The sequence below is a fragment of the Podarcis melisellensis genome, assembly GCF_964234715.1.
Source record: "Podarcis melisellensis genome assembly, chromosome: 15".
Lineage (NCBI taxonomy): Eukaryota > Metazoa > Chordata > Lepidosauria > Squamata > Lacertidae > Podarcis > Podarcis melisellensis.
The window spans coordinates 12,456,080-12,478,779 of NC_138532.1; the positions used below are offsets into that span (position 1 = coordinate 12,456,080).

Genomic DNA, 22,700 nt, shown 5'->3' on the forward strand with positions numbered 1-22,700 from the left:
TCTACAGCTCAGCGATTGTGTACACAGGTAGACTGTGATGGCCTGGGAATCCGATTCAGAGGCTGAACCGGAGGAATCCCAGCCTGCACAGGAGTCCCCGCCTCCAGGGCCGGCTGAACTGGGGCAGGGCCTTGATTCTGAAGTGCCTGCACCTGGGCCGTATCCTCAGGAGCAGGCACCAGGTGAATCCACTCTGGCTCCGGAGGTGGTTAAGGACTCAGTGCCTACAGGTGAGTCTCCCCCTGGGCCCAGTAACCCTTCAGCCTCTCCTGAACTGCAGAGGCTCAGGGCAGAGAGGCGAAGGGAACTGGTTTCTCCCAGGAGGAGTGCTTGCCTTAAGGCCAGGAGAGGCGGGTCTCCTGGGGGCCGGGACCACCCCTGGCCTCAGAGAAGATAAAGGCCAGTCATTGTTGAGTACCTGTTCCTGCCAGGACCCAGACCTGGCACACATAGACACTACTGTACTCTCGTTGAATGCATACAGCTTTAAACAGTCTCGGCATTCCCCCAAAGGATCCTGGGAACTGTAGCCTGTTATGGGTGCTGGCAGTTGTTAGGGGGTCCTTATTTTCCAAGTGGTTTAACAACAACAACAACTTATTTATACCCTGCCCACCTGCCTAGGTTTCCCCAGCACTCTGGGTGGCTCCCAAAAGGATATTAAAAACACAATAAAACACCAAACATTAAAAACTTCCCTAAACAGAGCTGCCTTCAGATGTCTTCTAAAAGTCGGATAGTTGTTTATTCCCTTGACATCTAATGGGAGGGCATTCCTCATGGTGAGTGCCACTGCCAAGAAGGCCCTCTGCCTGGTTCCCTGTAACTTCACTTCTCACAGTGAGGGAACCTCCAGAAGGCCCTCGGAGCTGGACCTCAGTGTCCGGACTGAACGATGGTGGTGGAGATGCTCCTCCAGGTATACTGGGCCAAGGCCATTTAGGGCTTTAAAGGTCAGCACCAACACTTTGAATTGTGCTCAGAAATGTACTGGGAGCCAGTGTAGGTCTTTCAGGACCGGTGTCATGGGGTCTTGGTGGCCACTCCCAGTCACCAGTCTAGGTACCGCATTCTGGATTAGTTGTAGTTTCCGAGTCACTAAATTTCTCTTCACAGGGAACTCTGGGGATTGTAGCTCTGGGAGGGGTATCAGGGTCTCCTAGCCACTTTCAGAACCCTTAACAAATGACAGTTCCCAACTTCCTTTAGGGTGCCACAACTGTTTTACTGGTATAAGAAATGTGTGGCACAGATGTAGCAAGGCCATAATCTGTCATAGCTGCCTATGCGTAATATCCACTATATGTATCTACTTGAAGTTAGTCCCATTGATCTTAATGGTGTTAACTTTCAAATAAGCATGCTTTGGATAGCAGCTTTATTTCAACTTCCAGCACATGATTCAGTTACAGCTTGTACATCAGGGATGGGGAACCTGATGTTGTCCAGATCCAGGTGGAGAACCATAGCTGGAGGAACACAACCCAAGATCCAGGTGGAGAACCATAGCTGGAGGGCCACAGGTTCACCAGCCCATGCTAAAAGTGTCTTTCCTTCAAGTAACCTAATGGCTTCATCAGCGGGTTAGGGATACATCTCTGAAGAGATGCCTGTTTCCAGCGGAGCCTCCCTTCTCTCTACAGATTCTCTACTTCACAAATAATAAGCTGTACAAACCAGGCTCCCAGAGTGAACGGCTAAGCCTCCTTCAAGATCTTCCCACGTTGGGTGATGCTTCCATCCAACTGACTGACTTGCATGCATCCGATGCCGGCACCTATATCTGTGAGGTGAACAATCCCCCGGACTTCTATGGAACTAGCGTTGGGCTCGTCCAGCTCACAGTTTTAAGTAAGTCCCTTTTCCCTTTTTACATTGCTGAAATATACTCGGAGTTGAGAGTAGGTTTCATGCACTTTATTCAGCTCATAGTGGTGAGGAAGAATGGAAGTTCCCCCAGAATGTCTGCTTTATATACATTATTTACACAATGGGCCCCACAAGATTGGCTAATTTGGGGATTCTCCTGTAGGCCAATCAGGTTGCGGATTCACTTCCACCTGGAGCTGGATTGGGTGGCTCCTGTGGACCAATCAGACTGCTGCTGAGGCATCTAATCAAGACTTGTATTTTAAAATGAGCATATATATATATATATATATATGCTTTCGTAGATTTTCACGGGTACAGGAATGCAGGTTTTGGTGTCCTCGGGTGTCTTCCCGTGTAAAAGTTGGGGTGTCTAGGCGACGTTTCGACGAGGTCTCACTCGTCATCTTCAGGCTGGTGCTTTCGGCTTCTTGTTACTGGAACAGAGCAGGATCTCAGTGTTTGAGTTCCTATAAATACTGTTGAGGGGGTGTGGTGTATAGCCTCCAATGTTCTGGGCAGAGAGGAAGTTCCCAGGCTAGTGTGCCTTTTCTTCTTTTGTTCCTTAATTACTTGAGGGATATCTTGAGTGATTTCTTGAGTGATATCCTGAGTACCACTTAGGTGGGTCATTAGGTGTGGATTAGTTGCTAAAGTCTTTGTGTCTTGACCTCTTGAACTTTGTGAAGAGTTTTTCTGAGAAGATGGCTGTACTGCACTTAGTTGTGCTCTGGCTTGGCTTCGTGTATAGGGGCGAGCTGTGGTTTTGTGGCCTGTGTCAGCCAGATCTGTGTAGGGATTGCAGGGGGGTGCAGCATCCGGAGGTGCCACCATGGTTTGGCTACTGGATGGTGTCTGTAATTTATCTGTGGAGAGGGTCTGGGTTTGGGTCTGGTGTGGTTGATTGGTGATGGCGTTCTGTGTGCCTCTGGATCTGGTGTCAGTTTTTGTGGGGAGGGCTAATTTCCAGATGTCTGGCAAGTGGGATGTGTCGTCACGCTTGTTCATGTTGTGAGGGTGTTTCTCTATCTCGATGGCTTCCATGATTATTCTCTTGTGGTGATGTTCCATGTTAAAGAGCAATTTGGAATCTGCAAAATTAATTTCGTGTCCTGTTTCTTTCATGTGTTGGAAAAGAGAGGAAGTTTTTTCTTCTTTTTTGACGGCATTCTTGTGTTCTGCGATACGTGCATTTATTCGTCTGTTTGTTTGTCCAATGTACGTGGCTGGGCAGACTTTGCAGGGTATTTCATAGACCCCTTGGTTTTCCAACTGGATTTTATCCTTGGGGTTTCTGAGGATATTGGCTATTTTTTGGTTGGTGCAAAAGGCTGTTTTGATATTGTGTTTATGGAGGATTTTGCTAATTTTATCTGTAGTGCCCTTGATATAAGGAAGGAGGGCCATGCCATTGTTTTCTTCTGTGTCTTGGTTTTTGGGGGGTGTTTCTTTTTGGATTAGCTTCGTAACCCTGTTTTGCTGGTATCCATTGGCAATTAACACATTTGAGAGATTCTGTAACTCAGTTGTCAAGTGGTCTTTGTCAGCCAGGCGTTTGGTTCTGGAGATGAGAGTCTTGGCTACGGAGTTTATTTGTGCACCTCCGGATGCTGCACCCCCCTGCAATCCCTACACAGATCTGGCTGACACAGGCCACAAAACCACAGCTCGCCCCTATACACGAAGCCAAGCCAGAGCACAACTAAGTGCAGTACAGCCATCTTCTCAGAAAAACTCTTCACAAAGTTCAAGAGGTCAAGACACAAAGACTTTAGCAACTAATCCACACCTAATGACCCACCTAAGTGGTACTCAGGATATCACTCAAGAAATCACTCAAGATATCCCTCAAGTAATTAAGGAACAAAAGAAGAAAAGGCACACTAGCCTGGGAACTTCCTCTCTGCCCAGAACATTGGAGGCTATACACCACACCCCCTCAACAGTATTTATAGGAACTCAAACACTGAGATCCTGCTCTGTTCCAGTAACAAGAAGCCGAAAGCACCAGCCTGAAGATGACGAGTGAGACCTCGTCGAAACGTCGCCTAGACACCCCAACTTTTACACGGGAAGACACCCGAGGACACCAAAACCTGCATTCCTGTACCCGTGAAAATCTACGAAAGCAAATATATATATATATATATATATATATATGCAGGTTTTGGTGTCCTCGGGTGTCTTCCCGTGTAAAAGTTGGGGTGTCTAGGCGACGTTTCGACGAGGTCTCACTCGTCATCTTCAGGCTGGTGCTTTCGGCTTCTTGTTACTGGAACAGAGCAGGATCTCAGTGTTTGAGTTCCTATAAATACTGTTGAGGGGGTGTGGTGTATAGCCTCCAATGTTCTGGGCAGAGAGGAAGTTCCCAGGCTAGTGTGCCTTTTCTTCTTTTGTTCCTTAATTACTTGAGGGATATCTTGAGTGATTTCTTGAGTGATATCCTGAGTACCACTTAGGTGGGTCATTAGGTGTGGATTAGTTGCTAAAGTCTTTGTGTCTTGACCTCTTGAACTTTGTGAAGAGTTTTTCTGAGAAGATGGCTGTACTAAGTGGTACTCAGGATATCACTCAAGAAATCACTCAAGATATCCCTCAAGTAATTAAGGAACAAAAGAAGAAAAGGCACACTAGCCTGGGAACTTCCTCTCTGCCCAGAACATTGGAGGCTATACACCACACCCCCTCAACAGTATTTATAGGAACTCAAACACTGAGATCCTGCTCTGTTCCAGTAACAAGAAGCCGAAAGCACCAGCCTGAAGATGACGAGTGAGACCTCGTCGAAACGTCGCCTAGACACCCCAACTTTTACACGGGAAGACACCCGAGGACACCAAAACCTGCATTCCTGTACCCGTGAAAATCTACGAAAGCAAATATATATATATATATATATTTGCAGATGCTTGTGTGTTTTTAATGCCAGGCAGAAGACCAGCTGTCTAAAAGACTTTTGGCAGATGTTTATCCTCCTGGACAAAGCCCCCCCCCCCTGATTTATTTATAGCAGGAGCCAAAATTCTCAAAGTTGTAAAAAGGGAATTACAGGCTGAGAGCAAAGGTTACTAGGTTACTGACCCTACAGAATACAATCAAGCTGCAAAAGCACTAATTAAGAGTTGGTAAATAGTAGGAGTCATTGTTTAACAAAATATAATACCACGTGTCTCCCATTAGAGACTTGAGCCACATTTTCCTAAGGTTAAAGGGCAAGAGCTAATGGGAAAAGCAGCTGGCCAGGAAAGGGGGTTGTAAACTGAAGAAGTTTTTACTTTGAAAAGGCCTTTGCTTCTAAAAATCTATCTATGTTATGTATGAAATATATTGGCTTAAATGTAATTATGCAAAGGATTTAGAAAGTAAGAAATGTTAGATTCTTATGTTAGATTCTTATTTCATTGATGGTGTGTGAGAATGTGAACCCAAGATCTCTGATCTCTGTTTAAGATAAAAATTTAAAACCATTAACCATCTGTTTTGGAGGGCAAAAGGGCAAGAAGGGCAAGAGGTGATCTGGTAATTAAGGTGCCTTGTTGAGGCAAATGTAAGACATATGGCTACTTGTTTGCCATTTATAGATAGAAGGAAATATAGCTCTTTGTCTCCCATAAAAGGTAATAGGAAATGGGTGTATCTTTTATGATTGATTCTAGCAAACAGCCAATAGGAATTTCAACCAGGCTGATTGGACAGAGGCAGCCAAAGGAGGAGCAAGGGGGCTGAGCTGAGGAAATATAAGTGCTGGCCATCAGGGCTGGAGTGGGCAGAGCTTTGGTAACCATATACCACTGTGTCTCTCATTTATTTGTCTGACAAATAAATTATTATTTTAATTTCTCTATTGCTGCGTTGAATATTTCATTCCAGCTAAGCGTTAACCACAAGCAGGGTGCTACACTCCAATCTGGGTCCTATTGTTCTAGGACCAATGAGACTGCTGCATTCTGAATCCTATTCAACTCAGTCCATAACAATTGAATAGAAGGGACGCAGTCCTGCAACCATGCTGAAAGCAGGCCAAACGTTTTGTCTCCGTTTCCCAAGAGGGCAGGGTGGGGAATGGGTTTAAGTTAACCCACTCGGTTGAATGGGTTTAAGTTGCAGGCAGGGAGAACTTGGTTATGTATAAGGAGAAATGTATTCAGTTTAAGAGCAGTTTGCCAAGGGAACCAGTTACCTAGAAGGATAAATGTCTCCAGAGGACATTTTCAAGCAGAATCTGGACAAACATCTGTTGGGGATGCTCTCACTCTAGGACTTCTTTCAGATCTATGACTCTATGGCTGCATAAACACCATACATTTAAAGCACATTCTCTCCCCCCCCCAAAAAAAAACCTGGAAACACCCCTCAGAGTGTGTTGGGTTTCCATGGGAAGGGGTACATCTGAAAGCCCCCAGTCCCTTTCTCCCTGCACACAAATAGCCAAGAACACATGATTGTTCAGTTTAACATTTATTGCAATGATACATCACATGCTCTTCCCTACTGTTTAAAGTGGTATGATAGTGCTTTGAATGTATAGTGCGGATGGGAGCATGCCTTCAAGGGGGCTTTGTCCGTTTTGAACCACTTCCTTTTTTATATAGTATTTTTATTAAATTTTCAACAAAAATAACCAGAGTAAAAGAAACACAGTAAGAACCACAAACAAAGAAAAATACACACAAAAGCAATGTCAAATCCATAAAATGGGATTTTCTGAATCCCGTGTCTTCCGTCCCCCCCTCCATCCCTGGTCCCTTAAATTTTCTTTTCAATTGCATATCATTTCTACTCCAAATTATTATTATTTGACTTCAGATTTCCTGTCCTATTTCTAAAATTACAAGTGTTCTTAAAATCATGCCAATGTATTAATTAACCTGTTTACAATACTTTTGCAAATACAAAATAAACATTTCCCATTCTTTTTTAAATTTCTCGTCCTCTTCATTTCTGAGCTTTGCAGTTAGTTTCGCCATTTCAGCATAGTCCATTAACTTGGTTTGCCAGTTTTCTTTAGTCGGGGCTGCTTCCTCTTTATGACTTATGTCTGATATATCTCTGTAAAATTTTAATTTGAAAAACCAAATAAATAAATTTAAAGGCAAACTGTACAATTCTATGATTCTATGTGTCCTAGCACTGAATTATCTCCCCCCCCCCCAACAGTGCCTCCATCCACTCCGGTGTGCAAAGGGACCACTTCTGCTTCCGTGGGTTCAGATGCCCGTCTGACCTGCAATTCTTCCGAAGGCGTGCCTTCGCCAACTTATTCCTGGACACGGCTGGATACCAAGACTCCGCTACCTCTGTCCAATATGGTGCAAGGTAAGTGAATAACTACTCTCTTCAGATACATTACTATTAAGGAACACTTTGGAAAAGGAAAACTGCATTGGTGCAATTTTCGTTCTTACCAAGAGGGTAATGCAGATAGATGTGCAGGGACACGGGTGGTGCTGTGGTCTAAACCACTGAGCCTCTTGGGCTTGCCGATTGGAAGATCGGTGGTTCAAATGCCTGCGACGGGGTGAGCTCCCGTTGTTCAGTCCCAGCCCCTGCCAACCCAGCAGTTCAAAAGCACACCAGTGTAAGTAGATAAACAGGTACCACTGCAGCAGAAAGGTAAACGGCATATCTTCTTGTACCAGGTCATTGAGTACCACTTGATTTTTAAAATTCTCCCATATATACAGAACTCCCTGTGCGCCTTTTGCAGACCCTCCAACGGTCCCTATTTTCCAGGGATAGTCCCCGATTTACAGAAGTCATCCCAGTTTCTGATTCAATCCCAGAATGTCTCACTTTTTTCTTAGGACGTCCCTATTTTCACCAGAAAAGTGTTGAAGGGTGTGGAGTTTCCCCACCACCATGCCATCTGAAGGCAGCCTTGCATAGGTTTTAAAAAAGTTTTGTTATGCTTTTATATATGTTGGAAGCTGCTCAGAGTGGCTGCAGCAACCCAGTAAGATGTGTGGGGTATAAACAGTAAAATTAGTATTATGGAATAGAACACCCCTATTTTCATTGGAGAAATGTTGGAGGCTATGCTTTTGGACTGTTATCTGCAGGTTTCCCACTCTGCTTCAATAATATTTCATTATGTTCCTATCATTTTATGTAATTGTATTTTGTATAAATTATTTAAAAAAATAAAAATAAAGCATGTTTTGCAAAACAAAATATTTAAATAGCTACCTTCCTACTGGTAGGACAGGGTGGGGAGCCACAGGAAGGAAACGAGGTCGGAAGGGAAGGGGGCCGTGGTCGGAAAAAGGTTGGGAAACACTGATCGAATGGGGTGCTACGTTTAATTCCTCCAAACAAACTGGGTCCAGCAATATATATTTTTAAAATCATTTTTATTTGATTTTGCAAATACAGTGGTACCTTGGTTCTCAAACAAGTTGGAACCCAAACATTGCAAACCTGGAAGTAAGTGTTCCACTTTGCAAACTTTCTTTGGAAGCCAAACTATTTTGAGTGTTACGCCTCTGATTTGAGTGCCACACCTCTGTTTTGAGTGTTACACTGAGGTCTGTCAGTTTTTACTATTTCTTTTGCATTTTTGTTTTTGCGGCTTTTTTGTTTTGTTTCTGTGACTGTGTGGAACCCAGTTCAGCTACTGATTGATTGATTGTGTGACTGTACTATATTGTTTATTGCTTTCATTTTATGGATCAGTGGTCTCATTAGATAGTAAAAATCATGTTAAATTGCTGTTTTAGGGGTTGTTTTTAAAAGTCTGGAACAGATTAATCCGTTTTGCATTATTTTCTATGGGAAAGCACGCCTTGGTTTTGGAACGCTTTGGTTTTGAAATGGACTTCCAGAACAGATTAAGTTTGAGAACCAAGGTACCACTGTACAAGTTTATAACAAAATCAAGTACTTATCCATATAGAGAGATTTCTCTGAATCTCAACACACACACACACACGCCATTCCCCTCCATGGGTCCTATTGTCAATGTTTTCAACTGCAAATTATTTCATAATCTATATTTCAAATCTAACCTTGTTGTCCATAGTATTTGTTACATTACAAGTGAGATTAAAATCCTGCTAATCTTTTCATCTGCTTACAGGGTCCAGCAATTAATAGGCAGGCTGTGCCGTTCTTTTAGACTGGGCAAATTGACCCTAAACTTCACTTCTTCTTCTTCCCTCCCCACAGATGACAAAACAGGGAATCTGTGGCTGAGAAACATCTCACTCGCATTCTCTGGGACGTATCAATGTCTTGCCTCCAACGAGTTTGGACAACAGAAATGCGAGCTCACCATTCATGTGACAGGTGAGGACAGGTGTCTAGCTTTGTGTTTACCTACTTGAGTGCCTGGCTGTTGTCATGAGTGTGGCCACCTCAGTAAGCCTGGAAAAAATTTTTTGGGACAAAGTAATAATAATAAATAAATAAGAATAAAAATGTGCACCCCACCACCAAGACCATTCCATTGTAACTATCCAACCTCCCAAAATTTCAACACGTCTTGCAATGCTTTGACCCCTTTCCGTTTTAACAGTACAAATTCTACATATATCCTCCATAACTCCTCAAAGTCATTTCTCCTGCATATTCCCCCTCTTACCTTAATGGTACGTGTTAATTAATCATTAACAGCTATATCCCACACACCTCAGTAAGCCGAAGTGAGATACAGTCAAACCTCAGTTGTCGAACGTACAGTGGTGCCCCGCAAGACGAATGCCTCGCAAAACGAAAAACGCGCAAGACGAAATGGTTTTTCGGTTTTTGCGTCGCTTCACTAGACGAATTTCCCTATGGGCTTGCGAGTTCTTGCAAGTTTTTTTTTTCCTTTTTCTTAAAGCCGCTAAGCCGCTTAGCCGTTAATAGCCGCTAATAGCCGTGCTTCGCAAGACGAAAAAACCGCAAGACGAAGAGACTCGCGGAACGGATTAATTTCGTCTTGCGAGGCACCACTGTAATCCGTTCCGGAAGCCTGTTTGGCTTCTCAAATGTTCGACAACCAAGGTGCTGCTTCCGACTGGTTGCAAGCCGTACTTTTTTCTATTAAAAAAAATGTTTCAGGGTACTCTAATTTTTCTACTTATATTGAAATAATGCCCCTCAATGAGGCCAAACTTAGTGTCACAAAATGCTTATGGGTATGCATACCCCTAGGGATGCAGGTGGCCCTGTGGGTTAAACCACAGAGCCTAGGGCTTACCGATCAGAAGGTTGGCGGTTCAAATCCCCGCGACGGGGTGAGCTCCCGTTGCTTGGTCCCTGCTCCTGCCAACCTAGCAGTTCAAAAGCATGTCAAAGTGCAAGTAGATAAATAGGTACTGCTCCGGCAGGAAGGTAAAGGGCGTTTCCGTGCGCTGCTCTGGTTCGCCAGAAGCAGCTTAGTCATGCTGGCCACATGACCCAGAAGCTGTACGCCGGCTCCCTCGGCCAATAAAGCAAGATGAGCGCCACAACCCCAGAGTCGGCCATGACTGGACCTAACGGTCAGGGGTCCCTTTACCTTTTATGCATATCCCTGCATATCCCCAGGAAAAAAGCAATGGTTCCTGCACTCAAACGGAAGCCACATTGGATGTTTGGCTTCTGAAAAACATTCAAAACCCAGAGTATTACACACAGTATTTACTTCTGGATTTTTGGCATTCGCAAGCCAAAACGTTCTAAAACAGAGACGTTTGGGAACCGAGGTTTGACTGTATCACATAATGGTGACTGAGAAACTGGATGGGTGATTAAGGACATAAAATGGTCCTTAATGCCCTGGAATCTCTCTCCAGCCTTTGGAGTCTGGGACCTATCAAAATTTAGGGGAGGGGGTTGGAACTAGCTAAAAAGCCAGCCAAAGACATTGGGCTACCTGAGGCGAAGGGCAACAGGAAGCCCCTCTGCATGCTACCTACAGAAACCACCTGGGCTGGCTGCTGAATCTTAGATCAATATGGGCAACAGGATAGTGCCCCCCCTGAAGGCAACAGACTACTTTAGGGGGTGCAGAGCAGGCCGTGTGCCTCCCAGCAGAGAAGAACACGGGTGGGGATACATCAGAGGGAACTGTCAGGAGGCTGCTGCTGCTTCTTCTTTTCTATTTTTTAATTTTCAATTTGTAGGAATGTCATTTACATTCAAATATAATCAATTTTATACATGTATAGGATTCCCTGAATCCTCAGACCTCCCTCTGCTCCCCCATGGTTTCCATCTTATAATATTAATCCAAAAAAAAATTATATCCAATTTTATCCATACAGTTATTACATGAAAAGTGTTATGTCAATCCTGCTAACGTTTTTAAATGTTTACTGTGTTCTTCAAGGTAATCTGTACAAAATTTCCATTCTTTGTTAAGCTTCTTGTCTTGGTTTCTGGTTTCAGTTTTGCCAATTTGGCATAGTCCATTATTTTGATTATCCATTCTACTCTGGTTGGAACCTTATCTTCCTTCCATCTCTAGGCAAATAGCATCCTTGCAGCTGTCCAGGAGGCTACCGCTTCTGCCCCTAGCATCTGATGCCTGAGGCTGTTGCCTCACCTTGCCTATTAACAGGTGGCACACGGCCATATAATGGCAAGTAACTTCTGATAGCCATATCCTTCTTATTTGGAATATTTGGGATCATAGGGAGCTGCCTCATACGGAGTCAGAACGTTGGTCCATCTAGCTTATTGTTGTCTGTGCTGAGTGACAGCAGCTGTCCGGGGTTTCAGGCAGAGATCTCTCCTAGTCCTATCCAGGGATGCTGGGAATTGCATCAGGAATCTTTTGCATGGAAAGCAGAGGCCCCATCATATGGCTATCCTGCTGCAACAGCAGCACAGCCTAGGAGAGACATGAGGGTTGCATGCTACCTTTGAGAAAGATAAATCCGCTGGGGCTGTTTGACAATATAGACCCCACTTGCAAAAAAGTTCTTCCTCTATTTCAGGCAAATCTCCATGAGCTTGCAGTGCCATCTAGCGACCAACATGTATCTGCATTTATTTATTTATCGACGTGATTTTTTTCAATTGTGTCTCAGTAGAGTCAGAATCTGGGCTTGAGCCAAAGTACAAGATGGGTCTTTTCTCTGTCTCCACCTGCCAGTATATTGCAGGATGTGGTTGAGAGAAAAAGAGAAACAGAATACTCCAGCATTAGTGTTCCCACATTGCAGGTGTGTTGGGGGTAGGGATGAGCAAATCTATCAGTTTAAGATTCCCTGATTTTCATTTTCTGTTTTGAAGTTCAGTTCTTCACATTTCCTTTTTTTTTAAATACAGTCATACCTCGGATTAAAGATGCTTCAGGTTGAGCGTTTTCAGGTTGCATTCCGCGGTGACCCGGAAGTAACAGAACAGGTTACTTCCGGGTTTCGCTGCTCGCACATGCGCAGATGCTCAAAATGACACCACGCGCATGCGCAGGAGCGGCAAATCGCGACACGCGCATGTGCAGACGTGGGTTGTGTTCCGCTCATGATGCGAACAGGGCTCTGGAATGGATCCCATTCGCATCCAGAGGTACCACTGTAATTTTTATTGAGTTTTTGATACTTTTATACATATAAAACACAACCAGACAATAACATACAGGGGTTCTTTTGCCCCTTCGGACCTCCTTCCCTCTCTCCATGGGGTCCATATTCAAGATTAAATTTTCTGCATCTTTTACCTTTATCCATCCATTATATAACCATAATTACCATAAATCATTCCACATTACAAGTGTCATTACATCCCTGCCAAAGATTCTAACTGTTTATAGTGGTCTTTTAAATCAATTTCAAATTTACTCCAGTCTTTAGAAAATACTTGATCTTCCTGGCTTCGGAACTTCCCCGTCAGTTTTGCCATTTCCACATACTCCATCAATTTCATCTGCCATTCTTCTTTTGTTGGTCCTTCTCCTTCCTTCCATCTCTGGGCTAGTAGCATTCTCGCTGCCGTTGTTGCATACAGTTCTTCACATTTCCACACCACTTTTTTCTAAGTCCTGATGAAAACTCACCAGAAAATTCTCCTAAGTTTGTGTGTAATTTTCCTATACAATTTTGCCTAACGTACAGGTTTTCGCAAAGCAACTTCCCCTGATAGAATTCATTTTTGCATGTTGTTTTTCAGTAATAGATACATTCTTATGCACACCTTATCCCGGTAGATGAATTTTTGTATGCATTACATAGCTGTATCACTGCATTGCAAAATTTGGAGAAGTGAGAATTTTGAAGGATGCTCCGAGTTTGGCTGCCATATTGTTTCTGAAGGTACAATTTAGGCAGATTCACCTTGAAATGTGAACTAAATCCCATTTCTCCCCCATCCCTAAGGCTGGGGTGAGGCTGAGAGAATATGACTTAATGACAGTGCTCCAAAACAGTTCACTGCAGGTTGGAAGCATATCTAAGGCTGAGAGTGGCTTACAACATCCCTGCTATGTTACTTTTACATATATTATGGAAGAAGGAGCTGAAATTGAGAGAGTGAATGGCTACCAACAGCCCTGAAATGCAATCTGGGTTTACAGATATGTGGCAGAAAGTGGAGATAGGGAGTCACTTGCTGCTTCTCTTAATGTAACAAAAATGTATTGGGTTGGGACTGCAAAGAGACCTGTCTTCCTTCAACATGTTCTTCGGCTTAAGAAATAATTCTTCTTCTTCTTCTTCTTCTTCTTCTTCTTCTTCTTCTTCTTCTTCTTCTTCTTCTTCTTCTTCTTCTCATCACTTGTAGCCAAGTAAGATTGACTTCCATGAACACGGTTTAAACAGTGAGTCTATAAGTGACTGTGGAGGCCAATTCTGGACCCACACATCCTTCCACAGTGGGGACATTGGTTTTGGGGGCAGGAATTGATTGCGGTGAGGGTTTGCCAAATGTGCCTTCCTTTTAACTTGTTTCTCCCTTTCGTCTTGAGTTCGAGCGTCTTCAAAGTTCATGACGCCTTTGGTAAAGCCTCTTCTCCAACTGGAGCACTCATAGGCCAATGTTTCCCAGTTTTTGGTGTTTATACTACATTTTTTTAGATTTGCCTTGAGAGCATCTTTTGTTGCCCACCAGCATTACGCCTTCCATTTTTAAGTTCAGAATAGAGTAGTTGCTTTGGAAGACGATAATCAGGCATCCACGCAACATGACCAGCCCAACGAAGTTGAAGAATCATTGCTTCAACACTGGTGATCTTTGCTTCTTCCAGTACATTGGCATTAGTTCTCCTGTCTTGCCAAGTGATGTGTAAAATTTAGAAATTATACATAATATCTCACATGATGAGCATGAGATCGCAGCCTTGCATCTGTGTTAATTAATCCTAGACCTTTCACTTCCTGATGCTCAAAGACGATGGTGGGGAACCTGTAGCCTTCCAAATATTTGAACCCTTGGCAGGTCAAGTTTGGCTTGTGGGCCAGAGATTCCTCGCCTCTGCTCTAGCAGGCAGCAGGAGAACTAATGGCTGGAAATGACAGGGAAGCAGATTTTGTCTAAACATTGGGAGAAATGTCCTCACAGCAAGAGCTGTTTGACAGTGGAGCAGACAGACTGCCTTGGGAAGTAGTGGACTCTCATTCGCTGGAGGTATTTAAGCAAATCCTGGATGGGCATCTCTTAGATATGCTGCAGTTGTGTTCTGCACTGTGGTCTAAACCCCTGAGCCTCTTGGGCTTGCCAATCAGAAGGTTGATGGTTCGAATCCCCGCAACGGGATGAGCTCCCGTTGCTCTGCCCCAGCTCCTGCCAGCCTAGCAGTTCAAAAGCATACCAGTGCAAGTAGATAAATAGGTATCACTGTGGCAGGAAGGTAAACGGCATTTCTGTGTGCTCTGGCTTCCATCATGGCATTATGTTGCTCCAGAAGCGGTTTAGTCATGCTGGCCACATGACCCGGAAAGCTGTCTGTGGACAAATGCCAGCTCCCTTGGTCTGAAAGTGAGTTGAGTGCCACAACCCCATAGTCCCCTTTGACTGGACTTCACCGTCCAGGGGTCCTTTACCTTTTTACATTTTCAACCTCTGCATTACAGATCCTGCACTGCAGAGGGAGAAGGACCTCAGGTGCCTTACAAACACTTTAATGAATCTGAATCCTCATCTCATGCCTAAATGTGCATTGAAATAAAGAACAAATTCAAAACAGGATAGCTAAAATAATAGCTAGAGTGCATTAGAGGATCCGTGGAAGGTAGCCATGCAACCTGGAGACAGATAAAGTCACCTTTAAAATGAAGTCAGGTCTTTCCAACAACTTTCTCCTGGCCTGCTTGCCTGCCTATCTGCCTATCTTTTGCACCTCTCGCTGTTAGCTTTCAACAGTTCCTACTGAAATAACACTTTCCCACCTATTCACCAGATAAATCCCTGAGCTAAATCTGCTTCACCGAATCTCTGTTTTGACACCCCAACGATGTTGCTGTTAATTCTTCAAGAGAATTCTGGGCTCAGAGCCAGTTCTCATCAATGCCCAGGACATAATAGGCATTCGATCATATTTCTAGGGATATGAATTGTTGCAGCTGTGCTGAAGGTTGTCATTAAAGTTAATTTACGCTGGCTTGAAGTTACCTCTTTAGGGAATTCATTGTAAGAACTTTCTCCATGAGAAGGTGCTTTAAAAAAACCAAACCTGTGCCAGCTGTGGAGTCATGACCCATTTGCTTCGCGCATTACAGCTGCCTCTCCTTGGATTAATGCTTCTTATGTGCAGGATCTCATCTTTCCCTGTGCATACACCTTGTACATAGGAAAATGTGATCTTGTACATAGGGAAATGTGATATTTTCCCCAAAATGCACATCTATTGCTACTGAAGCTGAGGCTCCAATACTTTGGCCACCTGATGAGAAGAGAAGACTCCCTGGAAAAGACCCTAATGTTGGGAAAGATGGAGAGCACAAGGAGAAGGGGACGACAGAGGACGAGATGGCTGGACAGTGTTCTCGAAGCTACCAGCATGAGTTTGACCAAACTGCGGGAAGACAGGAGTGCCTGGCGTGCTCTGGTCCATGGGGTCACGAAGAGTCAGACATGACTAAACAACTAAACAACAACAATTGCTACCAACAGAAACATGGCTATGTGAGCGCCATAGAAAGGTACCTATTGGTCATTGTCCATGACGTCATGAACACCAAGTAACCAAGCTCTGTCCACCATGCCTGTGCCATTTTGTGAAATTGTTTTCAAAGGTGCTCTGTTTGGGCTTTAAAGGTCAGCACCAACACCTTGAATTGTGCTTGGAGACGTACCCAGGAGCCAATGTAGGTCTTTCAGGACCAGTGTTATATGATCTCTGCAGCCACTCCCAGAATCTCTGCTCTCCTTCGTCTCTCATTCTGCTGCAGCCTGAGATATCCACAAACAACTCTGGGAACAGGAGAAAAGAGTTCTGTGTGACTAACTGTGATTCCCAGTTAGATTGGAAGCATATTTTTGGCATGCAAATAAATAAATACCAGTATTATTTTCTTTTAAATTAAGCATTGTTGGTACCAGCGAGATATCTGGCCCATTTATGCTCTGACAGCTTTCCAGAATGTGCCGGGCTTTGATTGCCGCCTCAACGACTCACATCCCGTTTTTCTGACTTGCTTCCTACTCAGGTCAGGTCCTTTCATTTAATTAGCTCTCATTTCCGTGGGCAGATTCCCCCCCCCCCCCTCGCTGGCTTCGCTTCTTGGCTGAACAGCGACTTAGGAGGAGAAATTGGACGGCATCTGGGAACGATAGAAAGATAAAAACACCGAGCGTACATGCAGAGGGGTTTGAGGCTGCGGAGAGAATGGCGGCAGAAAAATGAAATATTAATTGAAGGCAAGGGACTGGTTTGGTTTAGGAACATAGGAAGCTGCCTTCTACTGAGTCAGACCCGTGGTCCATCAAGCTCCATATTGTCTACACGGACTGGCAGCAGCTCTCCAGGTTTTTCAGGCGGAGAGCTCTCCCAGCCCTAGCTGGAGACACCAGGGATCAAACCTGAGACCTTTGTCACGCAAAGCAGATGCTCTACCCCTGGGCTACAGCCCTTCCCCAGAAAGTGAAGATGAACCATAGGGGTGAAGCTGGAGAAAAGGCTAAAGATATAATTAAAAAATGATACGAGAGACTCCTAAGGAGTTGGAAAAGCCTCAAGAGATAAAGTGGAACTGGAAAACGAGTGAGGTCCCAGCTAAAGAAGAATGGCAACTTAAGCTGACGGAATATGCGCAGCTTGCAGACTTAACATACAGTGTTACCTCAGGTTACAGACGCTTCAGGTTACAGACTCCGCTAACCCAGAAATAATACCTCGGGTTAAGAACTTTGCTTCAGGATGAGAAGAGAAATCATGCGGCCGCTGCAGGAGGCCCCATTAGCTAAAGTGGTACTTCAGATTAAGAACAGTTTCAGGTTAAGAATGGACCTCCAGAATGAATTAAGTTCTTAACCCGAGGTACCACTATATAGAATAAGAGAGCAAAAGAACATATGTTTAGAGGAGACTGGAAAACGTTTATTGACTATATGGGGGAAAATTGTGTACACCTGAGAACACTGGCAAGATTAAGATAAATTCAACAGAGTGGCTGGGGAAACCCAGCCAGATGGGTGGGCTATAAATAAAAAATTATTATTATTATTATTAATCAGTTTTAATGGATGCAATAATGGAATACTGAATGGCTTAGTTTTTGTGACATGTGCAGGGATTTATGATATGCAAAATGAGCCACGGACAGAGAAGAAGGGAAGTCATTGATATTTTAAGGATGTTTAAATGAGCATTTTAAATTGCAAAACAGAAAATTTAATAAAAATAAGAGAGAGAGAGAGAGAGAGAGAGAGAGAGAGAGAGAGAGAGAGAGAGAGAGAGAGAGAGAGAGACTCAGTGATGGGCTATACAGAAGGAAGTGAAATGTGAGTAAATAAATGCATACCATATCCTGAAAGAAACAGCTTTACTTCAGTTTCCAAAAAGATTTCAGGGTTACCTGGCTGTTTCCTATGAAGCAGGTAGCAGCACCCATGGAGGGAGGAAATTTAAACTGGGAAAATGGTCTAGGATTAACACCCTCCTTACCTGCATTACAGGCCTGATCAAATTCTCCCACAATCGCTACTGCATTTGCTTTTAACTTTAAAAGGCAGGAGATGAGGTTCATTCTTCCCTAAGTCACATCTTCTTGGGGCCCCCCCTTCTACATCTTTCCCATGCATTTAAACATATTCTCTGTTTGGGGTCTGTTTGGAACCTTATTTTCAAAATATGTGCAGGTTTGATAGGTACGTAATAATTTTATTTGTGAAGCTATAAGCCGTGATGAAACAGGAAGAGCATTCAACGGCCAACAAGGCGGATTCTGCACGTGCCGCAGAGGGAATTGAAGGGCAGAGAAGGTTTGTCAACCTGGGAAAGTAGCCCATCTAGGAGAAGGAAAACTCTGATCCTAAACCTCCACTGTCTTGCAGGATGGCTTTGGGAGAAGAAAAAGGTGTGGGAATGTTGAGGAAAGTAGGAGAGGATATATTGATTAAATATTATCCTTCCTCACTCAAGTTAGTGAGCTAGTAGCAGAGCACATTCCTTTGTACATTGCAGGAAGCTAGTTGATGGATTCATGAGAATCATTTGAGTTAAGCAATCCAGCTTGTCCAGATTGGCTTGTTCCTGGTAAATCCCCTTTAGTTCCCTCTTAAAAACAATAACAGCACAACAGTCTTCTTTTACAAGTACAGTCATACCTCGGGTTGAATGTGCTTCGAGATGAGCGCATTTGAGTTGCGCTCTGCGGCAACCCGGAAGTAACAGAGCGCGTTACTTCTGGGTTTCGCCGCTTGCGCTTGCGCAGGCGCTCAAAATGATGTCATGTGCATGCGCAGAAGCACTGAAACGTGACCCGCGCACACGCAGACACATGGACACGGGTTACGTTTGCTTCTAGATGCTTCTTAGATTCAGTTCACAGTACAGTGGTACCACGGGTTAAGTACTTAATTCGTTCCGGAGGTCCGTTCTTAACCTGAAACTGTTCTTAACCTGAAGCACCACTTTAGCTAATGGGGCCTCCAGCTACCGCTGTGCCACCTGATTTCTGTTCTCATCCTGAAGCAAAGTTCTTAACCCGAGGTAATATTTCTGGGTTAGCGGAGTCTGTAACCTGAAGCATATGTAACCTGAAGCGTATGTAACCTGATGTACCACTGTATAGTCCTGAAGGCAGGCCTTAGCTTGTAGTTACAGTTACAGAGAAAAGTATGGGTTCATCCTCTGTGAGGGATGAGCTCATGCGCTGCTAGCTGAGAGCCAGCAGACAGCAAAAGGCAAACTGGAGAGAAGGGACCAAAAGAGAGAGATGGGTGGCTACATGACTGGCCCTTTTGTAGAGTCTGCTGGAGTCCCACCCATCTACCTGGTCATACGCTGGGGGAGGATGCTCAAGACCAGGTGTGACAGAAAGTCCTCCTGGCTGGAGCAACATTATCCTGTGTGGGCAAACAGGAAATGTTGTATTTGACTGCTTCAGTGATGTTACATCCCACAACAGGCTATGGAGTTTGCCCTACACAAATCCAGAGTGGAGTCCTTAAGAGGGCTGGATGGTGTCTTGTACACCTCCTTCCAGAGACTCCTGCAGCCAGGTGAATGCCAAATGTATTGCTCTGCTTTCCTTTGGACCACATCAGTGAGGCCGAGAGGGGGGTCTTGTTGTCTGGGCAGCTCAGGACCTTCATACATGCTGCCCAGGCTTGTACCCTGGGGGATGTCAGTTGGGTGCTGTTAACACAGAAGTTTGACTTCAACCCCGGCACACTCCATCGTCTCTCATCCCCAGCTTAACAATTAATAGGTTGCATCAGATTTCCGTTTCTTTGAGATTTCTTTGAATGGAAAGTGATCAAGAAATTTTCAAAAGAAATAGACCAACAACACCTGGAGGGTCAAGGGTTCTTCACCCATGCTTAAGTTGTCAAGAAAAGGTCCATGTTTTTAGGTTACTGGAAATAAATGAGCTGAGAACTTCTCTCTCTTTACATCAGGGTAGGTGAAAGCAAGCAAGCAAGAATATTCTGATATTCCGAAATTAAATTAACGGTTTGAGGTTTCCAGCTCACAAGTCTATTTTTGTTTCTCTCAGATTTTGAGGAAGAAAAAAAAATCTATAGGAAGTAGAGAAAGTAGGATCTTCAGCATCTTCGTGTTCAAAAACCATTTCTGAAAATGAATGGCTTATAAAAGCAGAGCAGTTGGGAAGAGCCATATGGTGTGAAGCGGTATCTTGAGCATCTCCATTGGCACCACGTGGTCAGGGAGTATCTGAGAAAAAAAGGTTCTAGTAGAAGTGAAATAGAAGTAGAGGGCAGCAACAAAAATAGGCGTTTGCAACACTTTCACGAGAGAGGAGGATGTGCAAAATAGGGGGAAGATCTTTACATGATTGAGGCGTAAGAATAGGTTTCCAGTGAAATTAACATGGGAAGGTAGAAAAGGAAATGCTTTTGGCATGTGGAACTCTCTGCCACCAGATGCAAGGAAGAATAATACAACTGATAAGGCCAATGGCCCATCTAGTCCAGGATCCTGTTCTGACAGTGGCCGAACAAATGCTCCAATGGGAAGCATTGGGGCAGCACTCTGTGATTCCCTCCCCCTGGTATTCAGAGGCATAATACTGTTTTATTGGGTCTGTCCCACTGATTGTTGTACCCCTTGCATTGTACAACGATTTTATTTTTTTCCTGATTTTGTTGTTCTTTTCCCTCTTAAAATACCGCAAGTTGTTTGGAGACCGCTTTGTGGAAAGCAATTAATAAATAGACTAAACCATTAAGATTTTTGTGCCGCTGCTGAGGACTGAAGCCTTGTGTTTTGTGTCTCTCCATACAACAGGCACTGCAGAGGCTGGAGTGATTGCGGGAGCTGTCATAGGGGTCCTCTTAGCGCTCCTGTTGCTCTGTGGAATAGTCCTCTGGTTCTTACGCTTTAGGAAGCAGAAGGAGAAGAAGAAGACACAATCCACATACAGCGGGAATGAAATCAGGTTAGATTGGCTCGCCTCAAGGTCACCTTGGTTCTAAGCAAGCATCATTTGCCAACTGATCCTTAAAAGATGCAAAAACAAGGAAGCCAGGAGCTAAAAGTGGCCTTTCCTAACCTGATGCCCTCCAGATGTTGTAGACTACTACTCGCAAGTGCTGGCTGAGGATGATGGGAGTTGTAGTTCAAAACATCTGGAGGACACCGTGTTGGGGAAGGCTGGCTAAAGGCCAGAAATCCACAGAGGCCTGTTGACACTAAGGCTAGTTTATGCAATGCCATCAGTCTTCCCTCTTACCACTATTATGGCACGAGGTCCGATTCAACAGGTAGTTTGATAGCTCTGCAAATCAGATGGATTATCTGAAGGTGCAATGAAGGCGGAGAAGCCTCCCTTCCCAATTCCTAGGTCCTGTTGACTGGTAATTTTTTTAAAAAAGTGATATTGAGCAGACAGGTGCAAGGGGATTCTGGTTAAGTTAATTTCATACTGAAAGGAAACTTTTAAAAAAATTTAAAAGTCTTTTCCACTATTGTCTGTTTGCTACCCATCTTGACTTTTCAAGGCATGGGATATAAAAGATGAAAAGCTTTCAATGCAGTCTACTCCACTTAATAGGCTACTATAGGGGAAAATGTGACCAGCTGATGTGTGCACCTGCTCAGTCTGCTGTTCAGGATCTAAAAGTAGAGAGAAGTTGGATTTCATGGAGAGAAATCCATGTATTTCATGGATAGGGGAGCAGGTGGCGCTGTGGTCTAAACCACTGAGCCCCTTGGGCTTGCTGATCAGAAGGTCAGCAGTTCGAATCCCCACGACGGGGTGAGCTCCCGTTGCTTGGTCCCTGCTCCTGCCAATCCAGCAGTTCAAAAGTACTCCAGTGCAAGTGGATAAATAGGTACTGCTGTGGCAGGAAGGTAAACAGCATTTCCGCACACTCTGGCTTCTGTCACGGTGTCCCGTTGCACCAGAAGTGGTTTAGTCATGCTGGCCACATGACGACCTGGAAAGCTGTCTGTGGACAAACGCTGGCTCCCTTAGCCTGGAAGCAAGTTGAGCGCCACAACTCCATAGTCCCCTTTGACTCGACTTAACCGTCTAGGGGTCCTTTAAGGTAAAGGTAAAGGTAAAGGGACCCCTGACCATTAGGTCCAGTTGTGGATAACTCTGGAGTTGCGGTGCGGATATCGCTTTACTGGCCGAGGGAGCCAGTGTACAGCTTCCGGGTCATGTGGCCAGCATGACTAAGCCGCTTCTGGCGAACCAGAGCAGTGCATGGAAATGCCATTTACCTTCCCACCAGAGTAGTACCTATTTATCAATTGCACTTTGATGTGCTTTCGAACTGCTAGGTTGGCAGGAGCAGGGACAGAACGATGGGAGCTCACCCCGTCGCGGGGATTCGAACTGCCGACCTTCTGATCGGAAAGTCCCAGGCTCCATGGTCCAACCCACAGCGCCACCCACGTCCCTTTACCTTTTTTTACCTTCATGGACAGAGCACATATTTTGCATGGGAAAGTTCCCAGGATCAATATCTAGCATCTCAAGCTAGTACTGGGAAGGACTTTTGCCCCAAACCTTAGCGAATTGCTGCAAAACCTCAGTCAAGTATAATTGTGCAGCCTGAATTCACTGGTATCTCACTTGAAAATAGTGACCGTCTGGCTGATGCTACCTGCTTCAACATCTCTTTTTTTCCCCTTCTTCTCTTCCAAAGGGAAGATGCCACAGCTCCAGGAATTTCTGAGGCCTCTCTGCAGGGAGAAAGCCAGCCAGAAAATCATCTTCTGGAAAACATATCTAGCAGGCCTGCATCTACTACCAGCACTACCAAATCCCAGCTCAAGAATTTTCTTGTCTAAGCTT

The 22,700-nt window shown here is 44.4% G+C and overlaps 1 protein-coding gene across 1 annotated transcript in view; it reads left to right on the forward strand.

Moving 5' to 3' along the window:
- Positions 1-22,700, forward strand: part of VSIG2 (V-set and immunoglobulin domain containing 2) — a 28,013-nt gene extending 5,313 nt beyond the window's left edge. The window contains exons 3-7 of the mRNA XM_081891129.1: positions 1,644-1,851; positions 7,027-7,185; positions 9,034-9,153; positions 20,684-20,834; positions 22,552-22,700. Coding sequence (XP_081747255.1) covers positions 1,644-1,851; positions 7,027-7,185; positions 9,034-9,153; positions 20,684-20,834; positions 22,552-22,696 — 783 coding nt within the window. The 3' untranslated portion in view covers positions 22,697-22,700. The remainder of the gene's footprint in view (positions 1-1,643; positions 1,852-7,026; positions 7,186-9,033; positions 9,154-20,683; positions 20,835-22,551) is intronic.